The sequence below is a fragment of the Podarcis filfolensis genome, assembly GCF_964270895.1.
Source record: "Podarcis filfolensis genome assembly, chromosome: 9".
NCBI lineage: Eukaryota > Metazoa > Chordata > Lepidosauria > Squamata > Lacertidae > Podarcis > Podarcis filfolensis.
In genome coordinates this window covers 7635301-7649735 of record NC_139610.1, presented here as the reverse complement: position 1 = coordinate 7649735, position 14435 = coordinate 7635301, and the positions used below count along the sequence as shown (strand labels likewise).

The following is a 14435-nucleotide window of genomic DNA, read 5'->3' as shown; positions in this document are numbered from 1 at the left end:
AGGGGAAATGGCAATGGGGGGAGGGTGTGTAGTAATGGGAGGGGGAACAATTACACTCCATTTGAAAAATTTGGGAGAGAAGGCTTAGTATGTACGATAACATTCTAACTGAAGCTTTATTTTGGCATTTATTGTTTAGTCGCAGGACGCATTTGTAAAACAGAAAGACATCGCCAAACAGCATAAAGAGAGAGCAAAAGGCAGAGAACAGCCAGCAGCTCCTTCTGGTGCCAAAAATGAAGAGAAGCCAAGGTATTTAGTGGGGTGCGAGTCCTAATCCACCCTAAAGACTGTAAACTTCAAGTCTGGTAATTACTGTGTCGGAAGATACTGGTATTCTTTTCGTAATGCAACAAATACTCTTTCTTCAAGGCTGGACTCTGGAGGTGCACCAAAAAGAGAAGTCAGGCATACCGTTGCCAGTTTCCAGAAGGAGAAGGCCAAAGAAATTCAAGCTTTGCAAGAGGAATGGTACTACCAAAAGACAGAATTGCAAGCTCAAGTACAGTGGCGAATTCTGTATTGCTATTTCATGACAAATGCATTCCTTTGAACAGCAGGCCAGCTACATATGTAAAGCTCAGCCCAGTGCATATAGAAATGACAGTAAACCTCAGCCATGGGACCGAAAGCCCTGTGCCTTCAGCCGCGCTATAATTGTGTCGCACATAGAAGTCTGCCTCTACAAGTTAAAGAAAGACCCTTGTCAGATCTGAGATCAGCTGCAAATGATGACTCATCAGCTTTCAGCTGAACTTACATCTAGAGCTTTTGCAAGGACAAAAATGGAATAAGATCTAATACATTGCCCCAAGCTCCTTGTAGAATAGGCAGGATCCATGGAGCATAAGAATGTGGCAGGCACCTCTCCATTTTGGCTACGGGAGGATGCTCCAAGCAGAGATCTCTTTTGCTCATGGAGAGAAAATTTCATTGCTATGTGGAGAGTTGAACACAGATGGAAAAAGGGATGTGTTTTATTGGAGTTCAGGAAGTTTGAAAACACATAGGCATAAGAATGGAGAATTTAGATGCTATAAATAAAACTTAGCTGGCTTTCATCAGAATACTTCATTGGGAGCATAGGAATGACAGTTAAAAACCATTATTTCTTAAAACTGCTTTTTGACCCAGACATCAACTGGGGCAACAGGCTATGCACTCCCAGTGACCAACAATAATTTCTTCCAAGCAGCTAGTTTTCACTGGCCTGAAGGTTATGTTGAATTAAAGTCATGTAAGTCATGTAACGGGTGGCACTGTGGTCTAAACCACAGAGCCTAGGGCTTGCCAATCGGAAGGTTAGCAGTTTGAATCCCCACGACGGGGTGAGCTCTAGTCGCTTGGTCCCAGCTCCTGCCTAGCACCTAGCAGTTCAAAGGCACATCAAAGTGCAAGGAGATAAATAGGTACCACTCCAGCGGGAAGGTAAACGGCATTTCCGTGCACTGCTCTGGTTAACCAGAAGGTGGCTTAGTCATGCTGGTCACATGACCCGGAAGCTGTCTGTGGACAAACGTCGACTCCCTTGGCCAGTAAAGCGAGATGAGCGCCGCAACCCCAGAGTCGGCCATGACTGGACTTAACGGTCAGGGGTCCCTTTACCTAAGCAACAATCCAATTTTATCTGTAAAACAACATGCTGACACAGGTCCATGTACAACAGGTCTCTTGCCATGGGTTCCTCAGCCTATGGAGCCAGGCTGTCCATGGCAAACTTGTGAGTGCTGGCATGTTTCGGAGGGATGGTTCCATCTCCTCTGGCTAAAAACATTAATCATCGTCACTCGTTTGTGCCAAAGTTGCTCAAGGAGTAGCAGTTCCTAGGAAAAGAAGCAGCATGGATGGCAGAGTCCATCTTACCTGGTACATGCCCTGCCCACCAGGAAATGAGAGATCTGCAATGACAGAGGATTCTGATGGGCAAGGTGGTGTATTCCACTTTGCCGCCTGAGGCAAATTGGGAACATGCTGCTCCTGCCCTGCCACTACCTAAGTCTCCCGTACCTGGGCTGCATGGTGGCACTCACGAAATGATGACAGCGATGCGTTCCAGCGAGATCTTGCAAGGTTTCGGCAAGATCTTGCTGGCAGCCAGGGCTGCTACCACTTTCCACCGGTGGAGGCAACCGAGTCGGCAAGGCACCCATTGGGGAGCCACTGTTTGGGTTTCTGCTGCCTGAGGCAGCTGCTTCATCCCACCTCATGGGTGGGCCAGCCCTGCTAAGGGGGCTCCCAAGGAGAGAAGCAGCACACAGTCTGGTCTGGTAGACCCAACAGTCTGGGAGACACTTTGCTCAAATGGAAAAGCCGGGCCGGAATGTGTCACTTCATAAAACCAGGGAGAACTCTATTGGTCCTTTGTGTCACCTGACCCCTGCTGATCTGGTACCTTGATTCACACACACCCTTTGGTTGTCCACAGTGGTAGTGCTGAAACAGGCAATATTGCAGGAGCTCTCTTCTCTGGCACAGGAACCCTCTACTAGAATTGACAGACCTCTCTCGGCTTACAGTCTTGTGCTGCCAGCCTGCTTTAGAATGAGTGGATGAGTCTGGATAAAATCTGGAGGTTGCCCCACCCCTGACTTAGCGTAACAAGATTCTCCGACAGGGTTTCTTGAAAACCTTGAGCACAATCCCGAGAAAGCTCAGTGTACTTTGTTCCCATTAAAACCGCAACTGAAATATATAGTTACTTGTTGGAATCATGCTTGAAGCGTGCTCCAGTTTTTGCTAGCCAAGCAGGGATTTCTGCTCTTGCTGTTGGTGGTTTTAAATCTGGTGTAAGATTGGTAGAAAGGGATGTGGGTGGCGCTGTGGGTTAAACCACAGAGCCTAGGACTTGCCGATCAGAAGGTCGGCGGTTCAAATCCCCGCGATGGGGTGAGCTCCCATTGCTCGATCCCTGCTCCTGCCAACCTAGCAGTTCGAAAGCATGTCAAAGTGCAAGTAGATAAATAGGTACCACTCCGGCGGGAAGGTAAACGGCGTTTCCATGCGCTGCTCCGGCAGGAAGGTAAACGGTGTTTCCATGTGCTGTTCTGGTTCGCCAGAAGTGGCTTAGTCATGCTGGCCACATGACCCCGGAAGCTGTACGCCAGCTCCCTCGGCCAATAAAGCGAGATGAGCGCCGCAACCCCAGAGTCGGCCATGACTGGACCTAATGGTCCCTTTACCTTTTAAGATTGGTAGAAGCAAGTAAGCCTAGCTTACCTGAGAATACTTTTTCAAAGAATAATAAAGGATATTTTCTTTTGAACAAGTTGTTCTTTGATGGTGATGGTAGGTAACTGCTGTGGTTAATGACTGTGTCTTGTTGGATTCTAATATTTGAAGGTTGCGCAGCTGAAGGAAGCTTTAGAGCAGCAAGCCAATGCTTTCAGGGAAGCCCTCGAAGAACAGGAGCTACTGTCCAGCAAGGAGAGAGAAAAGCTTCTGCAAGATCTTCAGGACACCATTAAGCAAAGCCAAGATATTAAAGTGCAGCTGGAGGTGTCTCACCAAAGAGCCATAAATCTCCTGGAGAAAAGCAAAAATCAAGAGCTGGAGGTTAGATTTGTACTGGCAGTGCTGATTTACTATATTTTTCACTCCATAAGACGCACCTAGTTTTTAGAAGGGAAATGCAAGGAAAAAAATATTCTTTAAAGGGAGCACTGAGCAGAGCCTGTATGCATCCCAGGCTCTGCTCATCGCTCCCTTTCACGAGCCTCGTGGAGCATGTGTGTGGCTCTTGGGGACTTTTCCCCGAGGAGGGAGAATGGCAGCCTGTCACTGATGGGCTGCCCTTCTCCCTCCTCGGGGAAAAGCCCCCAAGAGCCATACACACACTCCGCGCGGCTCTTTAAAGGGTGTGCGGTTCTTGGGGGCTTTTCCAGGAGGTGGGGGAAGGGACAGAGGGGCTAAGCCAGAATCTAGAACGGCAAGAGGGAGCGCTGCGCAGTGATCCCGCTCGCTTTTCTGGCTTCTGGGATAGCCGTGCAGCCTGCATTCACTCCATAAGACGCACACACATTTCCCCTTACTTTTTAGGAGGGAAAAAGTGCATCTTATAGAGTGAAAAATACGGTATTTTCCTTTATTCCGAGCCTTAACCATTTGAGGATCAAAGTCACAGCAGATAAATGTTCCCCCAGCTTCTGGGCATGGCAGTTGTGTTCTTGAATAGAGATGGACATGAAAGCAAGTGACAAACAAAAGAATTTGGCTCTGAGAGATTTGGATGTGTACAGTGTATTCCTTTACGTGTATTCCTTTACGTGTCTACTCTCAATGCTCTGCAAATCATTGGGGCTTGCTCTTAAGTAAATGGATGGAGGATTGCAGCCTTATTGATCTTTCCTGGTTTCTCCAGACCAATTTCCTCCTAACTAACCAGTGCAAGAAAAGGCTAGTGCAGACATGGTTGGGTCTGATCTTAACCACGGTTAAAAGGCCGAGAGGTCTGTGGAGCAAATCCTCTCTCAGCAACTCGGGATTGAATCAATGGCGTCAAATCAAATCCATCTGACTCTCTCCAAATCAAGGGCTGTAAGGCTATTAATCTGAAAACAGAAATCCACAACCGTTAAAGAAGAGTAAACTAGAACAGACTTGGGTTATTTGGGTAAACTTGAGAACCAAAAGGATTGAGCCAACAGAGTTCGAATTTAAACATTCTATCGCTAAAAATCCATGATCAGTCAACACTTCCACTTACAGCAGGAGTTTAAAGGCTTGAATTTTTCCTTGTTTGCAGGCAGCAGAGGAGTCCTGGAAGCAGAAATATAACGACGGCTTCAATATCCAACAGCAGTCGCACAGCCTGGAAATGGGGGCATTGGAAGAGAAGGCGAGAGAAGAGTTGGAGAGCAAACTTGAGAGGATACAAAAGCCACAGTCACTGCTGATAGGTACAACATTAAACAAGTCACTTTAGTAATGACTAGGGCACTTGACAATTAGTCACTCGATTGTTTCCCTTGGGTTGTATTCAACTAAGTTTTACTCAGAGTAGACCCACTGAAATTAATGGACTTAACTAATGAAACCTGCCCATGGTGGTACCTGATCCGTGGAAAGCTGCCACTTCCACCGATTGCCATGTGGAAGGTTTGGCTCTCTGCCATGCTAGGAAACATCCATTTCCCCACTTCTTCTTCTTAATTGTTGGAAGTGGCTGCTTACTATGGATCAAGTAGCACCTTGGGCAAGTTTTTCACACAATATGTTCAAGTGCTTGTGAGAATAGGCCCCAGAACGATTCTCTGATGAAGCTGCTGCTGTTGTTTTAAATGCCAATTGTCTGCGAATAATAACTACAACTATGCAAGTCAATAAATCGTCGGAATTGGGGAATTTTTCCTGTTACAAAATCTTCTGTCCATGCAGAAAAGCCCTCTTCTCCATTTCAGCCACCTTTCGGGGCCACGTGAACAAGAATGCAAATGCGTTGCCTCCTTTTGCAAGTGGCAACCACCAGTTTTCAGGAGCGGGTCTGCAGTGTGATGTACGGCAGGCGGATTATCTCCCTTTTGGCAAGAGAGGGAGGGACGACAATTGTACAGCAAACAAGTGGCCTCAAGGAAGCCCAGTGACTTTGGAGAAAAGGCTTATCCTCCAAAGGGCAGCTTTTGTTTAGTAGAATTACCCCCCCCCCATAATAATAATAATGGGTGCAGCCCTAATATACCGTATTTTTCGCTCCATAAGATGCACTTTTTCCCTCCTAAAAAGTAAGGGGAAATGTGTGTGCATCTTATGGAGCGAATACAGGCGGGAGGCTCTGCTCAGCGCTCCCTTTCAAGAGCCGCGTGGAGCGTGTGTGTGGCTCTTGGGGGCTTTTCCCCGAGGAAGGAGAAGGGCAGCCTGTCAGTACCTTCTCCCACCTCGCAGAAAACCCCCAAGAGCTGCACAGACGCTCCGCACGGCTCTTTAAAGGGAGCGCTGAGCAGAGCCTCCTGCCTGCATTCGCATCTGCGATGCATACAGGCTCTGCTCACCGCTCCCTTGTAAGGGCTCCCTTCCGTCCCTCATCCCGCTTTGCTGGGAAGCCAGCAGAAGAGGTGCTGCGCAGTTATCGCTCTTGCTCTGCTGGCTTCAGCGATAGCTGCACAGCTTGCTCTGCTGGCTTCTCAGCGAAGCAGGAGGAGGGACGGAAGGGTTTAAAGCAAGAAAAGCAAGAGCTGCTTACATGCTCTGCGCAGAATGTTTTTTTTCTTGCTTTCCCCCTCTAAAAACTAGGTGCGTCTTATGAAGCGAAAAATACGGTAAAATTGTCCTGATGCAGAAAGAGAGATCTATGTGCAGAAACAAGCTTCACTCACCCAGCATCAATACAGAGGTGCGTTTGGAGGCACATATCCGTCTGGGTTCACTAAACTGCGCCACGTGTTGCTGCATTGCAAGGGGTTGGACTAGATGATCCTTGGGATTCCTTCCAACTCTCCAATTCTATGATTCTATGTACACATGCACATGTGTACATAACATTGTTCTCTGCTCCTTTGGTGTCCATTTAGCACTTACTAGGATACTAGTACCTAAAAGCTTCTCCCTGTTTCAGAAGAGCTTTCCTGCGGTTTTTTCACATGTTTGCGTTTGTTTCTAGAATCTCTGAGAAGGGAGCTGTCTGAGCAACAGATAAAGAATAAAGAAAAGGCGGAACTCCAAGAGGAACTGAAGGCTATGGTGACTGCGAAGAAGCAGCAGGCAAACTTCTTATTTCTCTACTATTGACCAGATGCCACAAACAAACTACACTTGATCAGTTGTGACAAATCCTGTTTAAGATTTTAAATGGCTTCTACTGTTTGTTTTTTTAGGAACAGAGTTCTCAGTTCAAAAGCCCATCAGTGTACTTTATATTTACTGTATATTATAATAAGCTTGCCACTGTTGACAGTACTTTGGGATTGTTCCCACATGCACTTGTGTTAAATTTTACACCAGTCACCCAGATTCTGCATCAAGAGCAGAATTCTCTAGCTTGTATACTCATTCATTCATTCAGCCTTTATTGGCATAATTTAGACAATAAAATAATAAAAACCATCCATAAAACATTGGTAATCCAGACGTATTATAGCCTGTATACATTATGCAATTGAAACAAATTTGTGGGATCTCTTTTGCTATTTTACTTAGTGCTTTTTTGGGGGTATTTGGTCAGGGGTGGGACACGGGTGGCACTGTGGGTGAAACCACAGAGGCTAGGGCTTGCCGATCAGAAGGTCGGCGGTTCGAATCCCCGCGACGGGGTGAGCTCCCGTTGCTTGGTCCCTGCACCTGCCAACCTAGCAGTCGGAAAGCATGTCAAAGTGCAAGCAGATAAATAGGTACCACTCCGGCGGGAAGGTAAACGGCGTTTCCATGCGCTGCTCCGGTTCGCCAGAAGCAGCTTAGTCATGCTGGCCACATGACCCGGAAGCTGTACGCCGGCTCCCTCAGCCAATAAAGCGAGATGAGCGCCGCCACCCCAGAGTCGGTCACGACTGGACCTAATGGTCAGGGGTCCCTTTACCTTTACCTTTTTTGGGTATTTGGGTATTCGGGCATAGCCAGCACCATGGAGAGCAGGGGGCAAATCTCCCCCAAACATGCCTGCCTTCCCTTTCACCCCCATTGCTGGGCTCCTGTCATTAACATATACTGTTATATTTCTCTCAAATATCTTAACATGTGGCACACATCTAACCCCCTAGAAGTATACTTTGCCCCTTATGTGCTCCCCTAGATATATTTTTCTGGTGCTGCCACTGCGTGAGAGAGTCAACAAGCCATAGAGAACGCTAAGCACTAGAAATTGCATGGATTTTGCCAGCCACATTTTCAAGCCTGACCATCGCTTCCATAAGGGCTAACTGTCTGCTTTTTTTGCTAAATGAAAGCTCAGATTCTCGGGAATCAGACTCCTGTGTCCATTACCACATCCTTTTCTGCACTGCCGTGGAATCATCGAATATACCTGATAATTTAAAGCAGGGTAGCCAACGTGGTACCCAGTGGTCAGGGATGATAGCAGATGTAGACCAACAACATATGTAGAGGACATCATGGCTACCCCTGATTTAGAGACGCAATCTCTGGTATAGGGGCATTTCATACAGCTGCATGTTGAATAGGCATGTGCAGCTATTTTCTGTTACTCCTCAAAAGACCCCCGAAACAGATCTTTATCCTTTTCTGCATTTTCTAAATGGAATGGTATCGTCCACATCCATAATGTGCAAACCTCAGTTTTTGCTATTTTTCTTAGGAAGAAAATTGCCAGAATCAGATGAAATCTCTTAAAGATGAACTGGAAAAATGTCAGCATGAAAATTCTGGGCTCAAAAATGAGAATGTCCTTCTTAAGGACACAATGGATCTTCTGACCGTAGAAGTGGAACGACAGAAACAAACGTCTGCACAGCTTCAAGACAAGGAGAGCCAACAAAGAAGGTTTGCCACTGATATTTTGCCACTTTCACCCTAGGGCCCAATCCACCCCCTAAATTTCAGGAATACTATCTAGTCCCCAACTGCCATTGTTGAGGTAGGACGTTAGAAGAGTAGGAATAGGACTACGTGGCCTTAGGCCTAGCAGAAAGTCCTTTGTGTGGAATGAGGTAAGACTTTGGCCTATCACACCCATAGTAGTAGCAGTAGGAGTAATTTATTTCTTGTACCCCACATTAAATTAAATTAAAGCATACATTAAATGCTTCCCAATACAGAGCTGCCTTCAGATGTCTACAGAAAGTTGTATAATTGTTTATCACTTTGACATCCGACGGGAGGGTGTTCCACAGGGCAGGTGCCACTACTGAGAAGGCCCTGTTGTGGATTTGGGGAGATGAGTAACAATTTTTTATTATTTTCAATTTTATACATTTCAATAATATTACAATCATTTCATTTAAACATTTCAAACATTGCCTTCCTTCCCCCTTTTTCTGTGGTTCCTTACATTTATTTTTAATATTTTCTGCATATCCAAATTAACTTAATTTGCTCATTTATTCATCTACTTCAAATATATACTCTTATAAAACTGCAGGTTATTACAGTAATCCTGCCAATGTTCTTACCCGTTTACAATTTATTTGTAAATATTCCATAAACCATTTCCATACTTTTATAAAAAGATTGTTACCTTGAGTTCTTACTTTTCCGCTAAGTTAGCAAAGTCAGTCCTCCTGGCAAACTGGGAATATCCCCTCACTCACCCAAGTTTAGGATATTCCACACCTTTCCTCAGCAGAGTTTCTTTTTTTTCTTTGAGAAAAATAAGTGGTTCACGTAAATGTAAACCAAGCTTTAATGATAAAGAAGACTGTAACGAAATAACATAATAAGAGAAACGAAATACAACAACGTGAGGCAAGAAAAGAAGTGGCAATTGGTCCTTCTTAACTGAACACACAGAAGGGGATGGGCTTATTCCAGAGCAGAACACATAAGCCCCGCCCACCAGGTAGCCAACATTCTACTGATCATCTCCCTGACATCTGGTGGGAGGGCGTTCCACAGGGCGGGTGCCACTACTGAGAAGGCCCTCTGCCTGTTTCCCTGTAACCTCGCTTCTCGCAGGGAGGGAACCGCCAGAAGGCCCTTGGAGATGGACCTCTGTGCCCAGGCTGAACAATGGGGGCGGAGACGCTCCTTCAGGTATACAGGGCCAAAGCCATTGAGGGCTTTCAAGGTTGGCACCAACACATTGTGCTTGGAAACGTACTGGGAGCTAATGTAGATCTTTTAGTGTTATATGGTCCTGGCAGCCGCTCCCAGTCAGCCATCTAGCACTCCGGAACTAATTGCTGGTGTATATCAAACAGGGTTTTTTTGGATCTCCCTTTGTATCAAACATCTGGAAATTTTGATGGGATCAATAGAGGCCATTGTTTATATTCACTCTTGATGCAATTCAGATGTGATAGCGGTGCAGAGGGAATAGAAAATGTGAGCACCTGCCTCCTCTTTCCTACTTAGCAGTATCTCCAGTTTGCCATATTTTGTCCAATAAGAAAATTCACTTCTCCCACACCAGGGAGATTGACAAGCCCTGGTGCAGAAACTTGTCCTGTGTGAGGGAGAGAATATTGTGGAATGCCCTCCCATCAGATGTCAAAGAAATAAACAGCTATCAATGGAAGAATGAGGAAATCCCAATGAAAGAACAGTGGCAAGAAAAACTGATGAGTTATGCAGAACTGGCTAAATTGACATACAAACTGCAGGACAAGGACAACTGTGACTTTCTGGAAGAATGGGAGCTTTTTACAAATTACCTAAAAAGACAACAAAATGAACTGGACTCCTTGGCAGGATTTGAATAAACAACTTCATTGGTTAATAACATGATAGATAGATAATATAAGGATATGTATAATTTTATAACATGCAGAGAATAATATGTGCTGAGAAATCAGAGAGGGGAGCTGAGGGAAGTATCGGGGGGAGGGTTTGAAGGGGGGTAAGGGAAAAATAATAATCAATATGATATGTTTAGATAGTTTGTCTGTTGAAATTGTTAATAAAAATATTTTAAAAAGAAAAAAGAAATAAACAACTATCTGACATTTAGAAGACATCTGAAGGCAGCCCTGTTTAGAAAAGTTTTTAATGACTGATGTTTTAATGTATTTTTAATCTCCTGTTGTAAGCCGCCCAGAGTGGCTGGGGAAATCCAGCCAGATGGGGGGGTATAAGTAATAAATTATTATTATTATTATTATTATTATTATTATTATTATTATTATTATTATATTGCAAACGTGATGTGAAGTGAGATGTGGAAGAACAGGAAGAATGAAGCAAATGTGTTTCTGCTTTCCTTCACAACGCTCTAGTTTTCAAAGATTCGCTCCGTCTTGGCAGTTTTCTTTCTGTAGATCACCCACAGCCAGTGTGACTGCAGCAGTAGAGAAGCATTGCTGAGCAGTAGAGAAGCATTGCTGAGCATTCGCCTTCTCCAAATGAATAGCCTTTTCCCCACACACACAATGTGCATTTTTTCATTGCATAGTTTAGCTGTGAAATGAAATGTCAATCATACTTCATGAAATCTCACTTGATCTATGGAATGTTTCATATTTCATTTTCAACCCACTATAGCATGTTGAACAATTGTGTCCTTGGTATTTATTTTTATTACACATTTTGATATCACCATTTAAGGTTATTGGAAGAGGACCTTAAAATCAAACATAAAAGGGAAATTGACGTCTTGGAACAAGAACACCGCAAGGAGATTCAAAGCATGATGTCTGATTTCAGTAGTTCACAAGGCCTACTTCATGCGAAGATTGTCTCCTTGGAAAATGAGTATGTGGCTCTATGTGCCTAAGTGTGCAATATGTGTTGGACTAGTGAAGATGTTAATGTATGGTGATTTTTGATAATATATGACTTTGTGTTTGCGTTCTGCAATCTTCCTCAAGTGCTTTTCATCCTGTAATTGACACAGACTTAAAGAATTAGAAGAGAGGGAGCGAAAGAGGGAGCCTAGGCTGGAAGACCTACATCTTATAGGCTGCCTGCGGGATAAATTACATGAAAAAGAAGAGATGATCAAGGAATTAATGGTGAGATTTTATCCAGAAAATACTCACAGTACATGCTATAAAGCAGCTATTTTCCAAAAGGTTGTGAGGAAAGGTATTGCTTTGGATATGTTTCCCCCCCCCCCTTCCTTTCCATAACAACTTTACATTACTTTGAATGCCCTGCTTGCAAACAACACAACAATCTTAATTTTTTGGAGTTATTAGGGGAAGTGAGAGGGAGGAATCCCCACAGGTGTTAAAAAGTCAAATAAGCCGCTTATTTCATATTCTCCCATTGTTTTCCATCTTCAGAATTTCATGTGGATACTGGCCATTGGAAGGACAATAGGTAGGACCTGGCCAAGAGTGAGCACTTTTCAAGTCCTCTTGATTTCAGTGGAAGCATTGAAGCAGTTGCTTAAATCTTTCACATTGAAATCAAGGCCCCTTAAACCTTTGGCTGGGCCACAACCCCAAACAACTTCAGACTTCAGCACAATTATATTCTGGTCTTGACCTTTAAAGCCCTTTGTGGCTTAGGGCCCTTGTATCTACGGGACCGCCTCTCCTGGTCTGCCCCGCAGAGGACCTTAAGGTCCATGAATAACCATAGTTTAGAGGTCCCGGGCCCTAAGGAAGTCAGACTATCCTCCACCAGGGCCAGGGCCTTCTCAGTGATGGCTCCGACCTGGTGGAATGCTCTGTCCCATGAGACCAGGGCCCTGCAGGATTTAACCTCCTTCCGTCGGGCCTGTAAGACAGAGCTATTCTGCCTGGCCTTTAATTTGAATTCAGCCTGATCTTTTATTTCCCTTCTCTTCCCTCCCCCACCCTTTTTATGAAGATCACACACTCTGAGACCCCACAGCTAATTCTCCCCTGGCCTCCTCGCTGGCCCAAGTAGGACCAATTCAGCCAGCTAGCCCTGGGGATTACCTAATTGATTTATGATTTTTGAATTTTATTGTTATTCATGTTTTTATACCGTATTTTATGCTGCTTTTATAATTAAGTGCTTTAAAGTGTTTTCAATTTGTTGTTAGCTGCCCTGAGCCCGGTTTTTGAACCAGGAAGGGCAGGGTATAAATAAAAAATTACTATTATTATTATTATTATTATTATTATTATTATTCATAGCGATCAAGATGAAAGATTTTGGAAAGATTTTCCAGTTTCAGAATAACACTATTTCCGCCCTCCACCCCCAACTTAATTATATTAATTTCAGGCATGAGCCATCCTCCTATAGGAAGAATTGACAAAGGGCTCAGCTGGTCCCATTTTGCACAATCCCACTCCACTGCACACAGTGTACACTTCCTGTATACCCAACCACCCAGTTGCCTCCTCCTTCACTCCAGAGGAGGCACTCTTGCCCAAAGGAATGATGGAAAAGTGGGGGAAGGAGAGAAGGAATAGATCTTGTTAAGTTGTGGGCGAACATATCAGACGACACAGCGATTCTTCCAAAGCGGCTCTTTATTTGTAAGCTGGAACAGAACTGAACTGAGGAGCTCAGCCAGCCTGCTTATATAGAGCTCCACTAGAATGCAACAGTAACCATTTTCTGTAACTAGCCAATCACTGAACGTCACTTTCGATCCTTCATTTGCATAACTATCTACAGTATCCCCCTGCTGGCCCAGGGTGAGAACGTCAGTACATAACAGATCTCCTCTGTTAACCCCCGTGCAACAGGCCCAGCTGTGTACTTGAAGGCAATAATCTGTGCTCCTCAATTTTCCATTCAACACCCAGCTCTGTATTTCTGTTATCAGTTTGCCCCACTCTCATTCAGGATTTGCGAGTTCAGACCTTTAAACCTCCCCCTTAAATAAATTCACACAAGACTCAAATTTTGGTTTGGTTTTTGGCAGAATTTAGGCTGCAACTTTATTGATTACAGAATGTGACTGGTTGCATAGGCTCTGGTTCAACTAGCTCCCTGCCATGCAGGTAGTGCTGACCCAGGGTTCCAGCATAGGTCAGCCAAGGGTGAACACCTGGATAGGTGGAAAGCCGGGAACAGGCTATCTCCACCACCCAAATGCCCCCCTGGACTCAGGCACAACCCCCTCTCAGGGGTTGACCAAACCATCAAGTCCCTGGATTCCTTTAACGGAATACCCTTCACATAGGGATGGCGAGAGCATTCTCCCATCCCTATCACCTGAACCAGAGCCTATCCTCAACCTTACAAGTTGTGACGATTTGCTACGCGGCAGACGAAACCCAAATGGCACCAGCTAGTCAGCCAAGTGGGGAAAATTCCTGCCATGCCCCTGTCCCAACGACAGACGACAGATGACGGCATAGCAAGGTCAAGTGCATAGCCCTAAATATAGGGAGAGGTGGGCAGGTGTTCCAATGCACACACTGAAAGAGGAAGCTCTGGGTCACGTGCATAGGTATATATAGATCCCTTAATCCGTTTAGCCTGCATCCCATTGACCTGATTGAACCCTGCATCAAGGGACCTACCAACCCAATGTTGTGGCTATCCAAACGTACCCACCCACAACACAGGGTTTGGTTGCCAGGTCTCACCGCAACACGTGCCCTCTTTAAGGGAGGACACGATTAATCATTTCAGACTGTGTTCATTTTTCAGTTCAGACTTCTTCAGGGGCTTTGATTTAAGCGCTCTAAAATAATATTCAAGCCGATGATTTATATAACCAGCACGTTTTTTCCTTGACAGGACGGAAGCAAACTTCAACATTCACTTTTGCCCAGTACAGAACCATGTCGCAACCGGTCCTTTTCTTTTAACACAAACCCCGCTACGTGTTTGACTCCTATTGCAAAGGTAATACAAACAAAAGTATATTAAATGATTAAATACCTAAAGGTAAAGGTAAAGGTACCCCTGCCCGTACGGGCCAGTCTTGACAGACTCTAGGGTTGTGCGCTCATCTCACTCTA

The 14435-nt window shown here is 44.9% G+C and overlaps 1 protein-coding gene across 2 annotated transcripts in view; it reads left to right on the top strand.

Moving 5' to 3' along the window:
• The window catches only part of FAM184B (family with sequence similarity 184 member B), a 76111-nt gene that overhangs the window by 55094 nt on the left and 6582 nt on the right, over positions 1 to 14435 (top strand). For both annotated transcript variants that reach the window (XM_083630189.1, XM_083630188.1), the window contains 9 exons: positions 140 to 252; positions 373 to 502; positions 3340 to 3552; positions 4742 to 4895; positions 6593 to 6693; positions 8240 to 8424; positions 11143 to 11289; positions 11432 to 11549; positions 14212 to 14319. In XM_083630189.1, coding sequence (XP_083486315.1) covers positions 140 to 252; positions 373 to 502; positions 3340 to 3552; positions 4742 to 4895; positions 6593 to 6693; positions 8240 to 8424; positions 11143 to 11289; positions 11432 to 11549; positions 14212 to 14319 — 1269 coding nt within the window. The remainder of the gene's footprint in view (positions 1 to 139; positions 253 to 372; positions 503 to 3339; positions 3553 to 4741; positions 4896 to 6592; positions 6694 to 8239; positions 8425 to 11142; positions 11290 to 11431; positions 11550 to 14211; positions 14320 to 14435) is intronic.